General features: G+C 46.3%; 1 protein-coding gene and 1 pseudogene across 1 annotated transcript; one reads left to right on the forward strand and one right to left on the reverse strand.

Annotated features, from left to right (window-relative positions):
• Window positions 1-3,450: 3,450 nt before the first annotated feature.
• On the reverse strand, window positions 3,451-16,916 carry LOC123102371 (kinesin-like protein KIN-12F; annotated as a pseudogene).
• Window positions 16,917-16,988: 72 nt separating this feature from the next.
• Window positions 16,989-19,773, forward strand: LOC123102370 (uncharacterized). The gene is made up of 2 exons (XM_044523702.1): window positions 16,989-17,352; window positions 17,669-19,773. The coding sequence occupies exon 2, from the start codon at window positions 17,896-17,898 to the stop codon at window positions 19,426-19,428; it is 1,533 nt and encodes a 510-aa protein (XP_044379637.1). The 5' UTR covers window positions 16,989-17,352; window positions 17,669-17,895; the 3' UTR covers window positions 19,429-19,773.
• Window positions 19,774-25,655: the final 5,882 nt, after the last annotated feature.

Genomic DNA, 25,655 nt, shown 5'->3' on the forward strand with positions numbered 1-25,655 from the left:
TCTTTCCCCACTTGTACGAGCATGAGAACAAGAGGGATATCCACGCGCGCTCCTCCTCCGCCACCCGCCTCGCCATGCCTCGCCTCATCACGACGCGCCGCGCCGCAGGTTGCGGGAATGAGCCGAGCCGATATCTAAATTTTTGCCACGCACTACGGGTATACGAAAGGTCACGCGGAAGCTAAAAAGATTTTTGCGAAAGTGGAGTTCGAATGCGAACGGTGCAGCCCTTCGGCTGCTGGCTGTTCGTTTCGTCTCTGTCTCTTCATTTCGCCTCCCATCGTTGCCCTCTCGCCTCCTTCTCTTGCGCCTATAAAAGGGAGGTCGCTCCTCCCAGAGAGACGCACCAGAACTTCTTCGTCCTCTCGCCACAAGTTCCTGAGTACTGCGCTGCTGCTACAATCTTCCCCATCCCGGCTTGCGGTGTGCACCGCAGGTCGGGACAGTAGGCCTCCGAAACCACACCTTTTGAGTCATGTACGGGAGAAGGGTGATAAGGTTTTTGGGAAGCGCTCAGCGCGACTACTGGCTGCTTCATCACGGACGATCCGGTCGCCGATGACTACTTCCCCGACGACGACTTCTTCCCCGACGTCCACGATCTCCTCGACGACATGGCAGGCGAGGACACCAACCCCAAGTCCAGCACTTCCACTGCTGCTGTCCCGTACGTGTTCTTGCTCTTTCTGTTAGATGTCATGACATAGTTCTTTGCTCTACTTTCCGCCCTACATGTGTTAGGTTCTACTTCATATATGCAACTTCATCTAGTGTCTGTTCTAGATGTGTTTACTTCAAGTTCATATATGCAGATGCTCTTTACCTTCTCTCTGTCCGAACGCATGACTTGTTTTATCTCTACTATATTAGTCATGCTTTATATAGTATTTCTGTTAATAAAATCATTCGGAAAATTGCTTATATTTCCAACAGAAACAAATAGCATTGCCGGTGGTACCAGCATCTGGCATCAATCATATTGTTTTAGGGCATGTACAATGGTGGCATATGGGTACATATGCCCCATGAGAAAAAGTAGCTTGAGGCAACTACACTGATTTTCTCTCCCCAATACAAGCTACTACTAGTGGGTCTCATCAAGAAATAGAAAATAGAAACTTTAATGCATGTGCATCTCTACTTCTCACTTCAACTTTTTCAGCTTTTTACATCGGACCACACTTTTCCGTCCCAAGCACCTGCCTCTTGAAGAGGATCCTGCTTCTCTATCTGAACCTACTTTCCTAACATCCAATCCTACATGGCACATGAAGCATCACCATGAGGCTATGCATTGGCCATGCCCAGGCAAATAGTTCAAAGAAGGGAGACAGAAAGTTACAAGTATTCGAAAGAACTAGAGCCACTTTTGTAAGAGTACTACCATTCAATCCTACTCTTCTCAGGAAGCACATTTAACAATACCCAATACAACATGTATCACAAATACCCCATACAAGAGCCATCTTTTAGGGCACTAATAAGAAGTCAGCCATGCACTCAGCAATGCCCCTGCATGATCTGAAAATCCAGAAAGTAGAAAGACAAGAAGCCTCTTAGAGCATCTCCAACAGCCGCGCCAAAAGACGCGCACGCGCGGTAAACTGGCATTTTAGCGTGCGCGGGATGTTTTCGCGCGCTCCAGCAGAGGCGGGAAACTCGCGCGCAGGGGGAAAGGCAGCAGCTCGCGTGCTAGATTTGGCGCACCGCGTCCAGCGCGCCTATAAAATTGCAGCACCCTCTGCCGCTCTCTCGTCGCTCCCTCTACCGCTTTCTCTCCTCGCCGCCGACACGCCACCACCGTGCCACCATGCCGCCAGGGAGCTTCGGGCTACCGCGGCGTCTGCGTGCGTCCGTCCGGCAACTACTCCGCCGAGATTCGGTCGGGCGACGTGCGCCTCTGCCTCAAAACCTTCGACACCGCCCAGGATGGCGCCCGCGCATACGAAGCTAAGGCGTGGACATGAACTTCAGAGACATGGTGAAGCGGGAGCGGGCATAGGAGTTGGCGCCTCCCCCGCGGCTTATCACCGACGAGGATCGTCGCGAGAACTGGAGGCGGGAGCACCATCTCAGCCTGGCCGAGATGGACGAGGAAGCCATGGCGATGTGGCACCAATGCTTCCTGCAAGAAATCATCAACGAGGAACAGTTCTTCACCGAGAGGAGGGTGGAGAGGAAGGGGAGGAGGGAGGAGCGAGCCGCCTATCACGAGGACAAGCGAACGCAGAAGGCGGTCGCTAAATTCAACATCGCGCTAGGAGATGCGCCGTCCTGGGACTCCAGCGACGAGCGATTTCTTGACGCCTACGCTCAGACGTCGGAGGAGGACATCACCGAGGCAGAGTCCGAGTCGAAGATTGACGAGTAGTAGTAGTTTTTAGTTTTATCTATCTATCGTAGGAGAAGACTACGAACTATCTATGCACTATTTTGTATCGTAGAAGCAGGCTATGTGACGAACTATCTCACATTTGTACTATCGAAACCAAATGTGTATCGAATCGTAGTTCACATAGTAGGTGTCAAGGAAAAAAAGATGAAATATAGCGCGCCTGCTGGAGCGGCTCGGGCGCGCTTTATTTTGCAGCGGCCGTTGGAGCCAGCACACCGCTGCGCGCAAAAGCTAGCTAACCCAGCGTTGTATACTAATTTTTAACGCGCCACGCGTTGGGCGGCTGTTGGAGATGCTCTTACCTTTGGTAAGAAGCTCCACGAGCCAATGCTTCTGCAGCGAAGTGGCCACAATGCCATTGAGGTACCCAAGCCCAGGCCATACATACAGGACAGACTACCTTGTATGAACAGTACACCATACTGACTGTACAGACGTACCTCATTCAAAAAGTCACTCAAATGCTGCAGATGAAAGCATGACATAATAAGACCGACAACTTTTGGTTTCTAAGCACAAGGAATCTACTGACATATGCTAGAATCATTCTCTGCTTTCAGTACAGTCTAATAACTAGAGTGTCGTAGGAGATTGTCAGAGTATCTTGTGGTGCAACTGACAACTGGATAGCAAAGACAGCAACAGAGCTCGGAATCCGAGTATCAAATGTTCAGATACCCTATCCACATATTTATGTCAAGTTCAAGTTTTGTCCCTTTATGACAAGGTGCCCTACTCACATTTAACACCCGATGTACATTTATGGGAAATAAACTCACAGTACACAAAAGAAGTAGGACTTGACCTGGAGTGAATACCACAGATAGGGAAGACTCTCCTGCATTGCTGCCAAATTCAGTGAACAGAATAGGGCATGAGCAGTCACTTATCAGGACTGAACCAGCCAGGCAGTCAGGTATAATCAGGTTAGAATCTTTCAGAGATTTGTTTTTTCAACAGGCATAATGAAGCGCATAAAGCATGGTAATTTTGTCTCGGCACTGGAGATACTAAATAAAAATGCATTTGCAATAAGTAAAATTCTTTCATTTTCCGTAACCCAACGTTGCATTATTTAACTCAATTTTCAAGTTAGGTTTTCACCATCAATCAAGTTAGCAGAATCATAAGTACGACGACAAAGCTATACTCTCCATCTACTTTCAAGACGCTGCTGCCATTCAACAACATCCTGCTAGACAAAAAAATTGTCCTGATTTTGACCCAGCTACCCCAAGCTGTTGACCCAGCTAAAATCTAGTGAGGGGTTTTTGTAGTTGTGCGCCTTCCGAATTGCAGCTTGCTTTCTTTTCAGTTTTTCCATAAAATGTTGCACTCTGGGATCTTCATTAGACATGGGTTGCTGTGTACAGTGCATGTCAAGCTCAGTTTTTGACCTTGAGATTTTTGTAACCCTTTTATCAGGAAGCTCGATGCTTTGGTGATTATTCCCCTGCTGCTCATCAAGTTCATTCTCATTATGTACATCTCTTGAGTGTCTGCAGGAGAAAGTTAAGGCAAATGTTAACCTTACAACATTGGAATTGGTAACAAAAATTTGAATCCTTGCATACCTGAATGAGTAAGTTAAATCAATCCTTTTATCTTCCACAGAACTCCCTGCTTCCCCAGAGGATGGTACAGCTGACATTTGTTGCCTGACTTTCTGCAGCTCCACCTCTAATTCTTCTCTCTGCATTCTTTGTCGTTCTGCTTCCTTCTTGATGTCACGCACCTTAAGGGAAATATTATTGTTAAGAAAAGTTACAGCAGTAAGTAACAATGAATCAACACTGAAGTAGAAGTACACATCTCACCAGGTTCTCCAGAGCACATACATCACTTCCAAGATCATCAACTGACCTCTCCAATAATTTTACTTCTTCATCCTTCTTTTCAGCATATGTCTTCCTTTCATCCGCTATCTGTAGAAGTACAACAGAAGGGTTATACAAGAAAATTAACGCAAGCGGTATTAAGAGATACGCACCTGTCAAGCATCCATAGCAATTGCTTCACTTTTTTCGCCCACTGCCTGAGCCATCTCCAGCTTCTCTCTCAACATAAGCACCTGAGAGTCACAGTATTGTTTCTCATCGGAAAGCTTGGAGAAGTCATTTTGCAAATTTTGAAATAAGTTGTTCCTTTCATCAAGTAAATTTCTCAGCTCAATCAACCCTTCTTCCATTCTTTCAGTGGAATTACTTCTATGGGCCAACTCCTCTTTCCTAGAGTAACTGATCCATGCAATATGGTTGAGCTGAGATCTCAATTCAGTGTTCTCCACAGAAACTGCAGTTAGTTCACCAACTGTACTTGCTAGTTGCTCCTCTAGCACCGAAATCTTTTCATTACTCTTCATGATTTGAGCTTCTAGTGGTTGGCTTCCAGAAACAAGATTATCAAGATCATGTGATTTAGAAGCAACCTCATGTTCTAATGATTTAATTGCTTCAGCCAACTCAATAAGTTGATCTGCTTGACCTTTTGCAACAGATGCTGACTCCTGTAGTAGGCTAAGATCAAATGACAAGCCCTTTGCCAATTCATCTTTCCTAGCTAGTTCAGACTGTAAAGAGGAATTATGGGTGCTCAATTCCTCAACAGACAATTGAACCAAGTTTAAGTCATTGGACAACTTCATCATCATGGTCGATTGTTCATCAATGTACATTTGTACTTGAGCAGTAATTTGTTCCAAACATGCTTGAATGGAGACAGATAACTTCTCCATATCAATATTAGAAACCAAATCAACCATCCTCTTGTCCTTGCGCAGAATATGTAGCATTTCATGTCTCAGTGAATCATTATCTGACTTCAAAGCATTTTCAATTGAAATTCCGAGTTCAATGACCTTGGCTTTCAACTCAAGCTCTTTACATAAGGCTGCATGGGAGCATTGCAACTCCATAAGAGCTTTGGCTTTTCCATCTCGATCTGTTTGCAAGGATCTGATGTTGGACTCTAAGGAGTCAACTACATATCTAAGTTTTGGGTTTTCCTTGCTCATCGCAAGTAGCCTTTCCATAACTTCATCCTTGTCCCGCTTCAGGTTCTTCAAATCAATCATTATATTACTGTTCTCCTCATGTAAATCATAAATTACAACACTGCCCAAATCCTGGTCAACTCTCCACAAAGTTACTTCTGTCTTCATCCGTTCAAGTACTTCAGTAAACATAAGGTTCTGTTTTTGCAGTTGTACCTTATGTTGCTCCAATTCTGAAGCAAAAACAAAAGATTCAATATCATTTTTAATTGTATTGATCATAACCGACTCATGGTGGTAGTTTACAAGCCAGCTGCACAACAACTCAAATTCACTGCACCCGCTAATATCATTTGCAGGTATACCACTGTTCACTTCAGGCAGACTCACAATCTCAAGCATTGTGTCCTTTAACATTCTATTGAGAAACAAAGCATTGTCCAACTGGTTATGCAGCTCTTCTTTTTCTTTGGATTGAGCTGCCAAAGAACTACTGTTGGTAGCATCAATCTCTTCAGTCAAAACGGATAGCTCATTATACATGGAACCTGACCGTGCCAATATTGCGTCTTCTTGTGCTTGCAAATGCATAACTTTCTCCCTGAAAGAATCCAATCTTGAGCTCAGTGCAGTTGCTTCTTGTTCCTTCTTTGCAATACGACAAAACCTGCTGTTGATGTCGAGTAGTAACTTTCTTTTGAGAACACTACACATTTCCAGTTCATTCTTTGCTTTATCATTGTGCTCTCGCAGCATACATATCGAAGAATCAGATTCGCGGATCCCACGCTGAAGGAGACCATTTTCTGCATGCAGCCCAGTAATTCTCGCCGACAAAATCCCCATATGGCAGAGGTGTAACACAGAAACAGCATAATCTTTTCCAATTATCTCTAACCAATTCTCCTCCAACCAAGCTCTTGCCAACTCTGCAAACTGCTGAAGTTTTGACTTCATCCATTCAATAGCAGACGAAACAAACTCAAGGTTCTCCGATAGCGAATTCTTCAGGTGTATGATGCCATCTTCCAGTTCAAGAGCTACCGCATTTGCTTCAAGTAGGCTTGATCCAAAATTTATTTTCCATATCCAGGTAAGTTAGTTCCTTCACATCCAGCAGCATCTTCAAACTACTGACCTCACTTAGCAAGTCATCCTTTTCAATAGTAAATGAAGATTCCTTTTGCTTGTACTTCTCTGCTTGATGTTTTGCATTTTCATTCAATTCCAGCAGTGCCTTGACTGTAGAGTCTGCATCAGCTATAGTTGCCTGTGCTTCTTGAAACTTGGCTAAAAGAATTGATGCCTCAATTGATTTCTGTAGTGCAAGACATTTTGCCTCTGCGAGCTCAAATTCAAGTGCCTTCACTGTAGAGTCTGCATCAGCTATAGTTGCATGTGCCTCTTGAAACTTCGCAAAAAGAACCTGTGCCTCTTGAAACTTGGCAAAAAGAATTGATGCCTCAGTTGATTTCTGTTGTGCAAGACATTTTGCCTCTGAGAGCTCAAATTCAAGTGCCTGAAAGAATTATCACATTTGAAAACAAGAAATAATGATCGACCAACTCAACAAACTGAATTTTTAAACATAACTATTTATCCTCGAATACATGCTCTTTGTTGCTTGTATGCCAAAATAAATTAACAAATGCATTGATCCAACCACATCGAATTCCATCATGTCTTGCAGGGCCAATACAGTGGTGAATTGAGCCAACCACATGAAATTTCACAGAGTTCACTATTTATCATTCGCCAGAAGATGGTTAGTGTTAGGAATATGCAGCTTGTATTCCCATGAGGCCATAGGCCGATATATATACATGTACAGGCGTGTAACATATGCAGAAAACCCCTTATACAACGGGATAAATACAAAAGGGTACATGACTTATATTATAACTCTAACACCCCCCCTCAAACTCATGGTGGATGAACAACACTGAGTTTGGAGAGATAAAAGCCATGTTGTGCTCTAGTCTGGGCCTTCGTTAGGAAATCCGCCAACTGTAACTCGGAAGGCACATACTGAAGAGCAATAACCTGATCCTGCACACTAGCGCGCACATAGAAAGCATCAACACCAATATGCTTGGTGAGCTCATGCTTCACAGGATCGCGCGCAATGCTAATAGCACCTGTACTGTCAGATAAGAGCAGAGTCGGTATAGTGACAGAAACACCAAAATCCTGAAGTAACCACCGTAACCAAGTCACCTCTGCCGTCAAAAGAGCCATTGCTCGCAACTCAGCCTCGGCACTCGAACGAGAACCACCAAGAAAAACACGGTAAGCAGAAAGTGAACGGCGATATGAAGGATCACTAGCCCACATAGCATCCGAATAGGCCTGAAGCTGTAAAGAACTGGAGCGAGGAAAGAATAGACGATGAGAGATCGTGCCCCGAAGATATCGGAGAACACGAAGCAGATGACTATAGTGAACCGATGTGGGAGCAGAGACGAACTGACTCAGAATATGAACCGGATAAGAGATGTCCGGACGAGTGACAGCTAGATAGACAAGGCTGCCAACAAGATGGCGATAACGCGTCGGGTCAGGGAGAGGATCACCATCAGTAGCACGGAGGTGAACATTGAGCTCCATAGGAGTCTCAACAATGCGCTCGTCAATAAGAGCAGCACGAGCAAGAAGATCCTGGATATACTTTTCCTGGGATATAAAAAAGCCATCAGAGGTAGAAGAGACTTCAATCCCAAGAAAATAGCGAAGAGGTCCAAGATCAGACATAAGAAACTGCTCACTAAGACGGGCCTTTACAAAGGCAATATACTCGGGGTCATCCCCAGTGATGATCATGTCATCAACATAGAGAAGAAGAAGAGTCCGACCACGAGGAGAAAGGTGAATAAACAATGCTGGATCATGAACACTTGCTGAAAAACCAGCGGCAGTAACCACAGAGGCAAAACGCTCGAACCAGGCGCGGGGGGCTTGCTTAAGGCCATAGAGAGAGCGACGAAGACGACATACCATGCCATCAGGAACAGAATACCCAGGTGGTGGCTGCATGTACACCTCCTCACGCAGCTCACCATTAAGAAAGGCATTCTTAACATCAAGCTGAGATATAGACCAGTGGCGTGCAGAGGCAACGGCCAGAAGTGTACGAACAATGGTCATATGGGCCACGGGAGCAAAAATCTCGTCATAATCACGACCATGCTCCTGCTGAAAACCACGAGCCACAAGACGAGCTTTGTGACGCTCAAGAGAACCATCGGAGCGAGTCTTAACCTTGTAGACCCACTTACAAGTGATGGGACGGACTCCGGGAGGAAGAGAAACAAGATCCCAGGTACCAGTGCGTTCAAGAGCAGCAATCTCCTCTGCCATCGCAAACTGCCATTCAGGATGAACAACAGCCTGACGATAAGAAGTCGGCTCAAGAACAGCAGCACCAGCGGTGGGAAATCCAAAGCGATCAACAGGCGGACGAGGACGAGAACGCAAGCCATAAGTAGGCTGAGAGGAAGATGACGACTCATCCACAGAGGCATCCACAGGTCGTGAACGACGAGTGTAATGCTGAGGAAAAGATGGAACAATAGAAGGAGGAATCGCCAAGGTAGAATCGGGGGTTGGCGACGAAGAAGTCACCGGAGATGAAGGTGTAGAATCCGGTGACATGCTAGGCGAGGAGACCGGGGAAGATGGTGGCTGCAAATCGACTAGAGGTGGAGAAGCAGAGGGAGTGGAACGAATAGGCACAGGCTCGACAGGGGTAATAGGTGAGTCAGGAAAAGTGAGGAAAGAGATATCCTCCACTGAAACAGTCAAGGAGGATGTGCGTGGGTAGAAGGGACGAGACTCGTCAAAAGTCACGTCTCGAGAGATACGCATCCGACGACCGATAGGATCCCAACAACGATAGCCCTTATGCTCATCACTATAGCCTAAGAAGACACACTCAACAGACTGAGCGGTCAGTTTGGTGCGTTCGCGAGGGGCAAGTAGAACATAGCAAACACAACCAAACAAGCGAAGCATCGAATAATCGGGAGAACGATCAAAAAGACGCTCGAAAGGAACACCACCCTGTAGAGCAGCGGAAGGTTGTATGTTGATAAGATAGGTGGAGGTGGAGACGGCCTCAGCCCAAAAATGAGGCGGGAGAGAGGCAGCAATCATCAATGCACGAGCCGTCTCAAGAAGATGTCGATGCTTTCGCTCAGCCACACCATTCTGAGCATGAGCACCAGGACAAGAGAATTGAGAGAGTTCCTTGCTCAGCAAGAACACCACGCAACATCTTAGAGATATACTCGCCAGCGGAGTCAGCACGAAAAACACGAATGGGTGAAGAGAACTGAGTATGAACCATGGCAGCAAAACGCTTATAAATAGACAACACCTCACTACGAGAAGTCATGAAGTAAAGCCATGTGTAACGAGAGAAATCATCTATGAAAATAATATAATATTTATGACCACCTTTCGAAGCGAAAGGAGCCGGACCCCATACATCAGAATGTACTAAATCGAAAGGACGCTTAGACACTGACTCACTATGTGAATATGGTAACTGAATCTGCTTGCCAAGACGACAACCCTGACACTCTAAAGAGACATCTCCTGAGACAGACCCCAGAAGACCTCGACGAACTAAAGACGACAACCGAGAGCCACACAGATGACCAAGTCGATGATGCCACTGCTGGAAGGAACCAGTAACGGAGGCGACTGAAGCGGAGGAACTGGCGATGGTGGTGGCAGCGGAAGGAACATGAAGCCAGTCCAACTCCCAAAGACCCTGAGAATCACGGCGGCGAGGGCCAGCCCCAACCAGAGTGTGCGTGCAACGGTCCTGGACAGAACAAGAGTCAACGTCAAGGATGACGCGACAACCAGAATCAGTAAGTTGACCGGCAGAAAACAGATTCATAGTGAGTCGAGGAACATGAGCAACATCAGGAACAGAATAAGGAGTGGAAAGATTGCCTCTACTAGCAACAGAAAGTGGAGTACCATCAGCAGTGAAGACATGAACAGGAGAATCCAGCAATCGAAGAGAGGACAAAGTGGAAGAATGAGAAGACATATGAAAAGAAGCTCCAGAGTCCAGAACCCATGGGGATGTACCTGACTGTGTAGAGGGTGGTTGCTTAGTGCGGGAAGCATCAGTCACAGAACCAGCAGTACCCGTCGAGGAAGAACCTGAAGCCGCGAGCAGACGCTTAAGTCTCAGAATATCCTGCTTAGTCAAAGCAATGGCGGAAGCTGTCGAGGTAGATGACGAAGTCCCAGAAGATGATGATCGCGCCTTGCGCAGGTGTTTCCTCTTCGTGTAGCACTGGGACTCAATATGACCATCATTGTTGCAGTAGTCGCAATGTGGACGGGGGCGACCTGAGCCTCCAGAAGGAGTGGGCAAAAGCGGCGGAGCACTCGAGCGAGAAGGGGTCGGTGCAGCAGGTGGCGTGGAAGAAGCCCGAGTAGCGAGCACAGAAGGAACCTCCAGCAAACCAGCACCACGTAAGCGAGTCTCCTCAGCACGAATCTCACAAAGCGCCTCCATGAGAGAAATACGGCCACGAGCAAACAACTGAGCACGTCGGGGCTCAAACTCCTTACGGAGCCGAGACAGGAACTCGTAGACGCGATGAAACTCCAAATTGGCCTGGACAGCCTGGCAACAGGGGCAAGTACGACAACCAGCACTGCGAAGAGAATCAAGCTGGCGCCAGATAGCAGAACTCTGTGCATAGAAGTCATCAACAGTAGAATCACCCTGCTGAAGAGCATGCTCCTGACGGACCACAGAAATGTATAAGGCATCACTAGAAGGCTGATAGCCTGACGAAGACGGGTCCACATCTCAAAGACAGTAGGAAGACCCAGAAACTCAGAAGCAAACTGAGGCAGAACACTAGCAGTGAGAACAGCTGTAGCACGAGCATCATCATCAAGCCACTGGGTGTAAACAGTCAGAGCACCATGATACGTCTGAAGAGCCTCCTCATAAGCCAAAACCCTCTCATCATAAGCACGATCAGCAGCCTCATCAGCAAGCTTAGCCGCATCCTTGGCGGCCTGATTAGCATCCGTAGGAAGAACCGATGGAGTCGGCGGAGTAGGAGCCACCAGAGGAACCGGACGTGGCGGACAGCAGACCTCGCCAGAAAGAACACCCCAGACACAGATGCCACGCATGTGAATGCGCATGAAACCAGTAAACTCGGTGTAGTTAGTACCATCGAAGATCACCGGACAGCGAGGGACAGCAACATAGCCCGATGCAGCAGACATTTTTTTAACAGAGATCAGCGGGAGCAGGAGATCAGGGCCCCTACGTCGCTTGGGGCTGGCTGGGAGCGAGACTGCAGCTGGGAGCAGCGTCGAGCGAGGCCGACTGGGGAGCGAGGCCAGCTGGGGAGGGATCCACTCGGGAGGGCCGGATCGGAAGATCCGATCGGGAGGGGCCGGCTGGAGATCGAGCCTCTCGGGAGGGCCGGCTGGGTAGCGAGGCCAGCTGGGGAGAGTCCGATCGGGAGGGATGGCTGGGGAGATCCGATCGGGAGGGCCGGCTGGAGATCGATCCGATCGTCGGGGGCTTCGATCAGGAGACTCGGGAGATCAAGGACGAGGGCTTCGATCGGGAGCGAGATGAGACAGGCGGCTGGGAATCGATAGCACGAGTTGCAACGTGCAGACAAAATTAACCTAGCTCTGATACCATGTTAGGAATATGCAACTTGTATTCCCATGAGGCCATAGGCCGATATATATACATGTACAGGCGTGTAACATATGCAGAAAACCCCTTATACAATGGGATAAATACAAAAGGGTACATGACTTATATTATAACTCTAACAGTTAGGACTCAGGGATATTCAGCAGATGATGCTAAATTACGCCATAGGTTCTTTTGAGTTCTTTGATAATTTTGTTTCATGTCTAAAATATAAAACAAAATTTCTTGAAGAATAAACCTGGCAATAGTAAACTTTTGTATGAGGCAATGTCAGTATGTCACATAACCTAAAGGATATATTTCTGCAAAAATCCATAGAGCACCATAAAGCACTCTCCTACTACCTATTACTTTACACATTAAAACCATTTTAACCGAAAAAGGCTTTCGCCCCGCTTTACCTACTTGTATAAAAAATCTAGTAAAATCCTTACTGGAAATAGAAAGGAATCTACTGTGAATATATGCTAATTTTTACAAGTCGAACTGTTTAATTTGTTCAGGAGGACACAAAACGAATTATGCAATGACAACTTCAATGGAAACCTAATGGCCTTTCAAGATGTTACCTCTTTCTCTTTATGCCATAAAATAAGTATTGCTGTGGCATCGCAATCCTTTTCTTGCATATCTATCTCCAATTCTTTCATTCTAGCTTCATAGCCCTTCTCTTTGTCAATTATTTCTGACTTCAATTCAAGGACCTCAGAACTTAAATCTTTAATGGTTCTTTGACTGGAGATGGCATTCTTCCGCAGTTTCCTTTTCTTGCAGAAGCTTGGTAAATTGAGACCGCAGCATCTGCAATTCGCAAATGGCAGATTCCCTGTCCTTACATAGATGACAAACAACCTCAGATTTGCGCTGCTCTTCAGTTTCAAGGGCTCCATGTGTTCGAGGCACATGTTCAAGGTTGATGACAGCAAGCTCCTCCTGATAAAATAATCTTTCAGTTTACAGCAGTGTTATACAGAACGAAAGTAGGACTAAAATTCTGCAGACATAACCTTCAGGACATGTATCTGATCTTGCAAAGCACGCACATCCCCTATAGCATCTTCATTGACAACCGCCTTCAGATTTGAAGAGAATAGAAATTTCAAGTAATGGTAACCTACAATATATTTGTAACAAAAGAAACTGACTTAAGAATGAAATACATACATTGTTCTGAATGAGCCTTGCACGCTGAGCAAACTTGAGAGTACTGAGTGTTCCATTACTTGAACTACATGAACACACAAGAAGTTGTATGAGCATTCCAAACAAGATCTCATGCTTTCTTCAGTTTGGATCAAAGTCACAAAGTTCATTACCACAACGAAGGGCTGACGTTTGCAATGATCAATGTCTTGGAGTTTCCACCAAGTGAATCCTGTAAGCAAAGAAGGGAGTAGAATGACACTAGCTAGACATCAAGGGAAAACAGCAACAAGTAAAACAATAGCATGGTATTGGTATCTCGAGGTTCTTACCAGGAGAAGAAACATCAATCTTGAGTCCCTGTAAGGAACATGCCTTTTCTTTCCATGTGTAAGATCAACTAAACTCATTATCACATGGCTGAAATTCACAATCCAGGAAAGTAGCCATGACTGAATAAAAGCGTAAATAATCCTTTTTCATATTAAAATATGTTTTGCGATTTTGAGTGTTAATCACGAACCTGACTGTTGATAATGATTTGTTGATATTAGAAGCTTCCTTCAGCCTCTCACCTTCAGCACCAGATGATGTTTGCCTGTTTTAAATGCATATATCAACGGATTGGGATTTCAGACCCGGCCAGATAAATTGTGAGGCAAGTGAGAATATTGATCTACCTTTCAGACCCGGCGAGATCGACTATATTCAGTCGTGCAAACCGTGTGTTAGATATGGAATCCTTCTCCCACCTACTCTCAATAGTGCATGTGAGAACACTGTGGGAGCGGCTACTTGCATGATTCATATGTGTCATAGACACTTTCCTATTCGCAGAACCCTGCAGTAGGTTTCAGGCATATGCACACAGACAGTCATCATAGGATACTTGCAAGAAGAAAAAAAAATCCTAGAACAAATGTATTTACCTGCATCAAAAGTGTTATGATGTCACTGACGCACGTAACTTCACGTTTAGTCACATTTTCAACATAGACACCAACCTTCGTATCTTCTCGGAGCTGCACATCAAGTTTCATGCTTAGTACATCGCACTACTAAGTCATACACTTAAAGCAACAGCAAGAAAGCATACTTGAAGATTTGTGGATGAAGGGTCAAGAAGATCTGTAATTTGTTCATTGTAAATCTCCAGGAAAGAACACTCGCAGTTGTACTTAAGGTTCTCATCCCTCCTGCTCTCTTCTTCCTGCAATCTCAGGAATCACATAACAGATTTGTAATCCATAGCAGTATAAGACACATCAGAATGTCATCAGCAACAAGTCTTGTGTTATCAATCAACAGAGGAAGAAAAATTACCGCTCTGATTCTCGCAATCAAGAACTCAAAAATACGTGGTGTCATGCCACATTCTGGACCAGGCTTCACTCCCAACTGACTGATTTCGCCAAGCATTGTGTGTGTCTTCCCACTTCCAGTCTGCAAACAACTAAAATGTTTAACCGCCTGAATATAACTTTACATTATAAGTAAGAAAAATTAAGGTTATAACAATATACCTGCCCATAAGCAAATACACAGCTATTGTATCCAGCCATACAGTTCTCAACCATTGGTAAACCAGCAACTTGGAAAAGCACTTCCTGCAAATTCAAGGTTTCATCACAATCCAAGGATTAGCACAAGAGCATGAATCAAATCGTTTTGAAGCTGAACTTTGATCACGATCCAATAATTAGCACAAGAGCATCAATCAGACTGTTTCGAAGCTGACCTGATTCACTGACTCACAAGCAACGTGGTCAAATGTGAAAGGGGTTTCTGGCTGTCCAATCCATGTGATGCTCTGTGCACTTTCTCGTTTCAAGCACCGACTGTGACCATGAAGATTTTTCTCTGTGTCGTTTAAAGGACGGACACGGATAACAACCTGGATATTAAACCACAGATGTAAAGAATTCGTATAGCAAAGCTGACTCTCCAACATGTGCGCTGACTCGAATTCAGAACTCAAATACACACTTGCCAGTTATAAATGGAAACAGGAAGGGGAAAATATCAAAGAACGCGTTTCTTGGACAGTACACAATAGCATTGTTGAGGAAATCGTTAACTGGTAGCTGCTCGGTTGGCTGGTGAGTAGGGGATTAATCAGCTAATCGGCGAATTAATCAATTAATCGGACGATTAATTAGTTTATCGGCTAGTCGGTGACCCTATGAGTAGGGATTAATCGGCAAGTTAACTGGTTAATCGGACGAATTCTTAAACAGGGCACAATAGCAGGAGAACTTTCCAAATCAGACATCGTTAAGTATACTAGATGAGATAAATGAATTATGGTTAATTGTGATGAATGAGTAAACGATATGCACTTGCTCTGTCATACTCCCCAACCAACCAATACAATTGCACTAGGTGCTAGGTAGCAGCAAAAAGAATTCAGCGGTAGGGCGTACCTGCACATTGTTCTCCATCCAGAACGAGGGGTCCTCCTGGAGCTCATAATGCGGCACCTCCGTGGAATTTACCACCGTTGCCGGCAGACACCTCACCGCCATCGAGAACCCCGACCCGAGCCCCCGGGCACCATCACTCCTCTGTACGATGCATGCCGGCTTCCTCGCGCTCGTAGTTGGCTTCCGCTGCACAGACCCCCCATAGGCAGTCTTAACACAATGCCCACGAGGAGTGGCGGCAATCGTGCCACGGGGGACTGGGCTCGCCCACGACGGCGTCTCCTCGCCACGTGGTGTGAACCGTCTCCAGGACGGGAGCCTCGGCGTCTCCACGGGCCACTCCAGCTTCCTCTTCAACCGTGCTGCCGGTGTATGGACGGCAAGCAGAGGAGGCCGGGAGGATGCCACGGTGGAGTCCTTGGCGATGACATGGACGAGTTCGGAAACAGTCTTGCCGTCACGGGCTTCTTCCGCCTCAGGAGCCCTCGCCGGAGTACGGCAGAGAGATCCACGGAGACCGCCCACCATTCTGCACAAGCACCAAATCGAATGTAAGAATGAAGAAAACCAGAGAGCTGGTGAAATGTGAAAACAACACATATAGTACGTCCAAAATTAGGAGGCGGTGACAACGATATTTTATATCGCCGAACCGAAAAATATATACTGCAGAGAGTTCTCAGCCTACAGTCAAGAGCACATCTAAACAGACTAGGATCGGATGGGCATTTCACAAAAAAAATTAAAAATGAAAACTGCATATATTATATCTGACTGAACCCTAATTCCACGCCCAAAAAATGGAAACGGATTTGAATAGACGCATGTAGAAAATCACAATCTCCGTCCTCCCATCCCTAAACCCTAACCCTGGTCGCAAATCCTACGATAATCCACAACCGCCCCCCGTCCCCGTCCCTCTGACAATTCGATCGAACTCCGATAAAACCAACAACAAACAGCAAGGAGAATCCCCAATCACCAATTGCAATCCAGTCCCCGACGAACCCCCCTCGATTCCCCTCCAATTGAATACCCACACGCAGTCCGTCCGGACCCCACGAAATGCGACGGGAAAGTACAATGCGGGTACGGGGAAGACGAGCGCTACCGGCGAAGAGGCTGCGGGCGAGCGCGATGGGCGGAGGGAGAACGCGGGGAGGGACGAAGTGATGGCCGCCCCCAAACTCTCTCTCCCTCTTTCGAAGTGATGGCCGCGGCCAAGGGAAGGAGGCGAGGAGGGGTAAAAATGGGACCCCACTCGGTTAATTAAAGCTGAGCTGAGCTTCTACTACCGTGGTTTTGTCTTCTCTGTTGGCCCAATTTCAAAACGCGCCGACCAAAGTCCTCAACGAAGCTACTTCCCCGTTCCCACCAGGCCACCACCCCACCACACCCTTGCTTTTATTTCTCCTGGAAGCAGAGGAGACGCCGACGCCGCCGCCGACGCCTCTCGCCTGCGACGCGCTCCGCCGCCCCCGCTCGCCGCAGGGCTCCCCGCTGTCGCCGATCGATCATCTCCAGCAAGGTACCCAGCTGCCGCAGCGCCTTCCTGCGACGTCGGGTGCGCCGCCGACGATGGTCCTCGTGGGCTCCAGCGCCGGCGGCGGCGCCGTTTGCTCTCCTTCCCACGGGGTGCGGGGTTTGATTCACTCTCCTTGGGCCGGGTCGTGCTTGTTAGGTTCGCCCCCGTCCCTTGCTACTTGCTCACTCTCTGCAATTTTTGGCAACAACCGAAACCCTAGCTAGCTACTCCCTCCGTCGGAGTGTACTTCCAACTTCGCCGGAGGAGTTTGACCGAGTTTCTGCAAAAATATATCAATATTTGTGACACCAAATGGATATATAATGAAAATATATTATACCATGAATCTAATGCTACTAATTTGATGGCATAAATGTTGGTGTATTATTGTATAAGGACGAAGGGAGTAGCTTGAACAATTAACACGTCACTGGCTTAATTAATTACCCTGTACGCTGTGGCTTGTGTTCAGGTTGATTGAAGGAGGGACCAAGGAGCAGTGGTCGCGGCTGTGTGTGAAGCTGTGTTTGTTTCGGTTGGTTGTTGGAGATTGCCAGCATCTGGGCCGAGGGTTGTGCTTCTTAACAAGGTGGTGGCTTCTGCTTGTTGGGGACAAAGGGTGTTTCCCTTTGTGTAATCATCATCTGCCTTGGTTTTGTCGAGGCCGGGGGTACTGTGAGTGTGCTTGTGCCTGTGGACATGGATAAAAATAAAATGGAAGGGAAGAGGACAACTAGAGCTGAGTCTAAATCAAAGGCATCTTCACCCGCTAGTGCAATTGCCTTTTCAGCCACCACCTCTCGTCCGCGCTCAACTCTCCCGAGTCTGCGGGCTGACGTGGACTACTCCAAATACAATCTGAAGAAGATGAAGAAGCTCAGGCTTGTCGCGGAGACAGAGTGGTTCCCACCTCAGAGACATGATCGTCGCTTGACAAGCAGCCGGTTCTGGACAGTTGTGCACAAGGACCTGTACCTTGCTCTCAAGTCACAGGCCAGCGATATGAGGTGGATCGACTGGTCGTCAGTCAACCAGAGTGTTGGCGCAGATGTTGATGTTCGTGGATACTTTGCAGCTACTCCGGGGCTTGACAAGCTGTTAGAGAGGCAGGACCTCAGCTGGGCTGACTCGCACATTCGTCAGTTCTACGCCACACTATGGATTCACCCAGACCGATCGAGTATCAAGTTCATGTTTGGGAACCAACAGCGTGAGTTGTCCAGGGATGATTTCGCCGGGTCTCTTGGCCTGTCTTGCGGTGGTGTCCGAGTGCACACCTTGGCATACCCCAATGGGAACGGTGATGAAGTTCACTTGCCACCTCTAGAGGACATTCGCCACCTTTACATCAAACCTCATGCCGTGACAGAGTTCTGGAAGGACCAAAGTGAGTTGAACCATGAAGCAGCTGTTGTAAACACAGTTGTGAGGGTGACGATCCGTCCTAGAATTGGAGGCCGCGAGTCCCTATCTACAGTTGAGATTTGGCTTCTGCACTTGTTGAGGTCAGGAAAGCGTGTTGACATAGTAGATTTGATGATTGCAGAGATGCAGGACACTATTCTGAAAATCAAACGTCGGCTGCCCTATGCCCCGTATCTCATTCACTTGTTTGACAAGAAAGGGTGGCTTGAGGATGGCATGAAAAAGACTTTGGATCAGCACCTCAAGCCATACAAAGCTCCGGGGCCCGATGACAAGAGGAGGCTCAAGAATAGGGCACTTCAGCATGACAAGTCGTACAAGGCTCCAAAGCCCGATGACAAGAGGAGGCTCGTGACCAGGTCACTTCCAGCCCAGATGGAAGCTGGATTTGATGATCATGAGCATGTAGAGTTGGACCAAACACTTATCCCGAGCATACAGGAGCAAGCTCTTGGGGACACCACTAATGGGGAAGCTGACACAGATCCTGGCCAACATATGGCGCCACCCCCAGTTCCTGATGAGTTCAGATCTGGCCAGCAGGGAGCTCATGACGCAGAGCCAGGAGGGTCGGGTGGTCATTTCGCAGAGGCAGGAGGCTTGGCTGGTCATATCTATGACGTTCCTCCCATGCTGCAGAGACAGATTGATCGCCAGACGGCTATCCTTGAGCAGATGCAGAGACAGATGCAGGATATCCGGAACCTGGCTGTGGTTTCTATTGGTCAGAGTATTCGCCGCGACGCTCGCCACAGTGATATTCTGGCTCTTCTCGATGAGAGTTTTAGTGCTTCCTGCGGACTCTAGGCGGCCTCCTGTCCCGCCGGTTTGACGCAACAGACTCTACTTCTCAGTGTCTAGTTTTGTGGTACGATGAGCTGCTGCCTACTTCTGCTAGATCGGAGTGTCCTCAGGTTCTCTCACCTTCAGGCTTAAGCCCAGCAGCCACTCGACGGGACCGAGACATAAGCTGGCCATTGTTGATTAACTTCGTTGGTGGGTTTCCCTGTGTGTGTTTGATCTAGAATGGGGAGAGATTTGACTGATATTATCCTTTTGTGCGTGGAGTCGTCTTTTGGGTGGTACTGTAAGTGTACGATACCTATATGTTCCATGCCTACATACTTCAGCCTGCTCCTTATTTGGATTCTACATACTTTGTTTCGACAAGAATGCATGAATTTCATAGATCGAGGTTTAAAAGCTGATGTTTATACTTGCTGCCATTGTTATCGTCGTGTGTGATGTGCTGAGTTAAGCTCTTTATAGATAGAAGGCATAATGTTTTTTGATTCCTTGAGATCTCAGACCAGTGATTGAAATGCATCCAAGATGCCACTGCTTCCTAGGTCATTTGTATTTTTACTTTTTACCATGATCTGCATGCTATCATCAGCTTCCGCATGCCTGAAAAATCACATCAATGTTTCTCGGAGAACTTGTCCATCGGTGTTTAGATTGTTGCCACCTTCCGGTGTACAAGACATTGGTGTTTAGATTGTTGCCACCTTCTGGAGTACAAGATGCAGAGACAGATTAATAGAATGCTGTGTTTAGATTGTGGCCAATAACAAAAAAATTACTGTGCATGCATACACACTTGTGCCAACCTAGTAAATTTGTTTTCCTGTTGGTTCCTGCAACACCTAGTAATGTTGTGTTTTTACTGTGTTTAGGTTGTTCCTGCATATACAGATTTTTTACTGTGTGTGCATACACACTTCAGCCACATTTTATGCATATACATTCTTCTCAGTGAGCAAGTGTAGGAAGAAGAATATGGATTGTGTGATCCGTGTGTGGTGTGACATATGGGCTTCCCCGTAGAGTGGATGGTCTCTCTCATCTCATGTACTGTACGTAGCAGCTCAATCAAATAGACTGACCAGCTTTGCCTTTTTCATTCTCCAAAATGTCTATATTTTTGTTCTCGAAATATGACTAATTAGACAGGACAGGAGTATAACAAACATGCATGTAGTTGGCCATATGAACCGAGGTAAGTGAATCGAATGGTCTTTTACAATTGAAAATGTATGTCACAATTTGCTAGTCCTGCATCTGAATCACATATCAACCAAGTCATAAATAAATCTGCAGGCTCTTTGGATATACTAATAAAATTAGTTAGTACTCCCTCCGTTCACAAATATAAGATGTTTTACTCCATAACATGTTTCTAAATCGGATGTATATAGACAAGTTTTAGTGTATTTGTTCACTCATTTCAATCAGTATATAGTCCATATTGAAAATATGAACGGAGGAAGTATAGTATGAATTAAGGAAAGCCCCTCAAACGTCGGCTTTTTTCCGAAAGAAGCAAGCTCCGCAGCATGGTTCGCCTCTAATTCAGCTGAGAGGCGTGATATCTCTTCCTGGACCTGCTTTTTTCTTGGCCTTCTGCTCAGCTTTGCTGCCCTTGGCATCTGCTTTTTCAGACTCGTTTCCTTATCCTGGAGTTTGGATTTCTCCTTCCTGTTACATATAAAAAAGGTAATCATTCTCAGATACCATGTAACATCAACAGGAAACAAAGCATCCTCCACCATTTCTAACACCATCAAGTTACCAGGATAAGTAAATTATTGTCCTCCCAGCCCTCGCATCGTCCGTGCCGGACGACTCGGGGGACCCTACCGCCCTAGCCGCCGGCCACCCCTCGCTGACCTTCCTCCCCCTGCCGCCGCCGGAGGAGGTCGTGCCACGGCGGACGGCGGCGGCGGGGCGCTACTGCCTCTTTTTTTTTCATTAGCCTGGACACTCTTCACTGAACCAATCGTCTCAGATCTGATCTAGGCTTGCGCTTCAGCCGGCGGCCAGATCAAGTCTGCGGGCACAATCATACCCCAGCGCCTGTATGCATGTACATGGGGAAGGATGCATTAGACCTCCATGCAAATCGTTGGTGGCTTGCTGCTCTAGACGTGCATCCAACTCCGACGTCCAGATCGGAAGGCCGGTGACCTGCCAAATCGGAAGGCCATGACGCAGTAATGCGGCAGACAGATCGTGGGGACAATGACACAGGACGGCGGCTGCCGGATCGTGAGGCCGACAACACAAGATGGTGGCGGTCAGATCATCAGAGCACCGGCAGCCGCTCGTGGACGCGGGTCTGGTCCACGCGACGCCATGTTACGACTGGACAGAGTTCATGGGTTATGTGGAGTCCGTGGTGTCGCCGGCAATCTGCCGTCGCAGCACATGGACCACCGGGTGATGAGCCACTCGCGGACATACGTCTGGTCCACGCGACGCAGAGTTGCGACCGGAGTGAGTTCGTGGGTGCCAGAGGTGTCCATGGAGTTGCCGGCAATCAGCTGCCACGACACATGGACCGTCGGGTGCCAAGAGTGATCGTCCCCAACAACAGGCTCAGGACGGACATTACATGGCAGGTTTGCTTTGCGGGGTTGGTGAGGCTAAGCTCCTTGACCGGATCTCCGCACCAGCAATCGGCCTAATTTTCTGTCGCTGTCCTCGGTCATTCTTGTGGACCTATCACACTCTGATTTGTCGGCACCATTGAGGTACGCCAAGGCATATTTACCGGCAATTACCGTGGTGCTAACAATGATGGGGAATCTCAAGATGGATGTGCCGGATCAAATGACCAGTGGATCTTGATGGCTCATGTGGAGTTCGAGATTTCAAATGACGACGGAGGCGAGTTTGGTTGTGGTGAAGATTGTGGACCAGATGATCGGCGATTTGCAGGAGTACCGGCTAGCAGGCGCGACAACACATGTGGACTTCTTATTGGTGGTGCTCTTTGGGCACAAAGTCTCAGACTTCCGGGGTGAAAACCCTTGGTCTGACCTTCACTGGTTGTACTTGGCAATGGCGGATCTCTATTCGTCTCCTTGTTGAAGGCATTGCTTGGAGTTCAGTCAGACTTTCTTCAGGGTGAAAACCCATGATCTGTGATCAGGCGACGACTGTGTTGGTGCACGGTTTCCTTCTTGGAGGCGTCGTTCTTGGAGAACCTTTTTTGCAGTCCTTGTGGGGTCTCTGGTGGTGGTAGTTCCTCCTACTTCGCTGATCCGTTTGGCGTTTTTCTTTTCTTTTTTCTTTTGCAGAGGCCGGGTGTAATTGATATCCGCTTGATATTAATATATTTCCATTATCAAAAAATCAAGTTACCAGGAAAATCAGTTAAGGATGAGAGGTAAGCTACACAAGCACAATTTACCAAGCTGAGATCACTTCCGATGGATAATGCAATATATTATGCCTAACTAGTCAACTGGCAGCAGAGTGCTTTTCTATAAATTGTTCAGAACCTGCAGGCCAATCAATTAAGGATGAGTGCGTTCGTACCAGTGTGTGTGCGACCGTACTGCTTTTTTCAAAAATAGAAGTAGTTGAAGGGGGCTTGGGGGCTGCTTAATTTGCCTCTTTTCAGAAGAAAAAAACAGTGATCCACATTTTGTCCTGTTACAAGTAGCTTTCCTTTGTTGAGAACTACTATATGCCTTGCAGAAGCATTCTGATGGCTACTGCTTTAGTGCTTTATACCATTTCTATCCCCTGCCCTGTACCAGTTGAAGGCTAAATATTTGTAACAGTTTTAAACGGCAACATACTAAAGGATCTAAAAGAAATCAGCACGCCAATATAACTCGGGCATATGAAATTACCAGTTGAATGGGCTCCTACATCCTCCAACAAAGGATGAAAATGAAATATTAGTATTGCCTTGAAGACATAGCAGGGGCCCTGCTATGCAAAAATTTAAAGGTAGCTACTAGCTGGTTATTCTCCATCGCTTACAACCAACATACATAGTACGTGGCGCGAAGCTAATGATGCAATAAACTGTCGTACCGAAGATTTATTACAAACAGTGTCTAATCGACGCATAAAACATCAATTTGCTAAGAACATTCACGACCAGCAGGCAGGGATAACAATGCCAGTATGCAGATGATCAACATGATTATCAGGTCCTCCAGCTGCAGTGAACACCTTGATTGCTTGCTGCATTGTTGGACAGCGTGATGGATTGGGTTCTATGCACCGAACAGCAAACGCGATCACTTTGAATACTTTGCTTCGGACCTCAGCTGCAGGGAGTGGGATCCGGATGTCCAACAAATCCTTGAGTGATGTACTCTTATCGGGCATGGATGAAAGAAAATCACCTGGATGGTGTCCCATGAACAACTCGAGCGTGAGCACTCCAAAACTATAGATGTCGCATTTCTCTGTCACCCTTGTTGAGTATGCAAGCTCTGCCACACCAATATTGAAGGGTTAGATTTCTCAGACACTTCAAGAAACTGAATCTAGAGGACCAGACAACAATGGTCTATTATTACCCAACTGCTAAACATATCGGCTCAATCACTGTTGGCAATGTAGATTGTACAGACTAGAGAGTAGAGACAAACAAAGTGTAGTTGATAAACAAAACTATGATAGAATAACTGATTAAACAAAAAAAAGGATATTTGTACAAATTAGTATGTTATTCGCTACTGCTTGGCACCCTTAGCAGAATAAACATACAAATTTCATATTTGATCGGACGAGAAAGAAAGCATAACAACACACAGATCTAACAGAAATAGAGTTCATTTTACCTGGGGCAAGATACCCTTTTGTCCCAGCAAGCCTTGTGCAGTTTGAATCATCCGCAGATAGTATTTTGGCTATACCAAAATCAGAGATGCATGCTCTGAATTCCAGATCAAGCAAAATGTTGCTGCTTGATATGTCTCTGTGGACTATCGGTGCAAAGCAATCATGATGCATGTAAGATAAAGCATGAGAAACATCATTGATTATATTTAACCTTCTTATCCAATCCAATTCAGCTATACTTTCCTTGTTCTTTAAAGATTCTGCTAAGCTTCCTCTGTCCATGTATTCGTACACCAGAAATCTTCCCTGAGGTGTAGAACAGTAGCCAAATAACTTCACAATGTTTCGATGCCGAATATGAATCAATGCATCTATTTCATGATCAAATGACTCATCATCTTCCATCAGATGGATCTTCTTCACCGCAAATATTTCACCACTAGGTAACTCAGCTCTATACACTGACCCACTACCTCCAGTTCCAATGCAGTGACTATCACCAAAATTCTCCGTGGAGTCAACAATTTTCTTGTACAGATCTTGTCCATCAAAGTTCCAGATGGTGAACAACTTTGTCTGCTCCAAGTCATTACCACTTTCTGCGCTATATTTCTTCCTTTTATATCTCAATAGGGTTACTACTGTGGTGATGAGCACAAGAGTTATTGGATCAGGAATTATAGCTAGTAAAACAACTTTGTAATTCTTATGTTGTCCATGACTTTGAGTAATTTCACAAGAGGGCAAACCTTTAACTACACCACAGAGTTGATTATTGTGCAAAAACCATTCAGTTGGAGCATCTTCAAAGAACACACTTCGTGGAACCGGCCCTTCCAGTTTGTTGTATGACACATCCATGGATAAGAGGCTGATTAGGCTCTGAAATGATGATGGAATGCTGCCGTTCAATGCATTGTTTGAAAGATTCAAGTTCTCGAGCATGCTTAGGCTGCCTAGCTGACTCGGTATCTTGCCTTCGAATGAATTGTCACTTAGATCAAACAAATCTTGTAGGTTTACCAACATCCCTAGTTCGATAGGAATGCTGCCGTTGAGGTGATTATGGCTCAACTTCAGAGTGCGAAGCTTGGAGCAATGCTCAATGGACCCGTGTATCGACCCACTCAAGTTGTTTGATGATAAATCCAGATACTCCAGTTCTTTTATTGTTCCAATTTCCTGTGGTATACCTCCTTGAAGCAAGTTATTACCAAGGCTCAGATTGAACAATGCCGATAGACCATCAATTTCTGGTGGGATTTGTCCTTCAAGTTTATTTGAGGAAACATCAAGTATCTGCAACCGTGATAATTGCCCTATGCTTTGTGGTATGAATCCAGTGATATTTTTGTTTGAGGCACGCAACGTGGTAAGGTTGCAGCACTCACCCCAACCATCAGAAAGTTGACCAAATGGTCTATTTGAACTGATACCAATATATA

This window comes from Triticum aestivum, chromosome 5A, assembly GCF_018294505.1.
Source record: "Triticum aestivum cultivar Chinese Spring chromosome 5A, IWGSC CS RefSeq v2.1, whole genome shotgun sequence".
NCBI classification, from domain to species: Eukaryota; Viridiplantae; Streptophyta; class Magnoliopsida; order Poales; family Poaceae; genus Triticum; species Triticum aestivum.

Excerpts from the sequence above, each read along its gene's own strand:
- LOC123102370 (XM_044523702.1), top strand. The coding sequence starts at position 17,896 with ATGGATAAAAATAAAATGGAAGGGAAGAGGACAACTAGAGCTGAGTCT.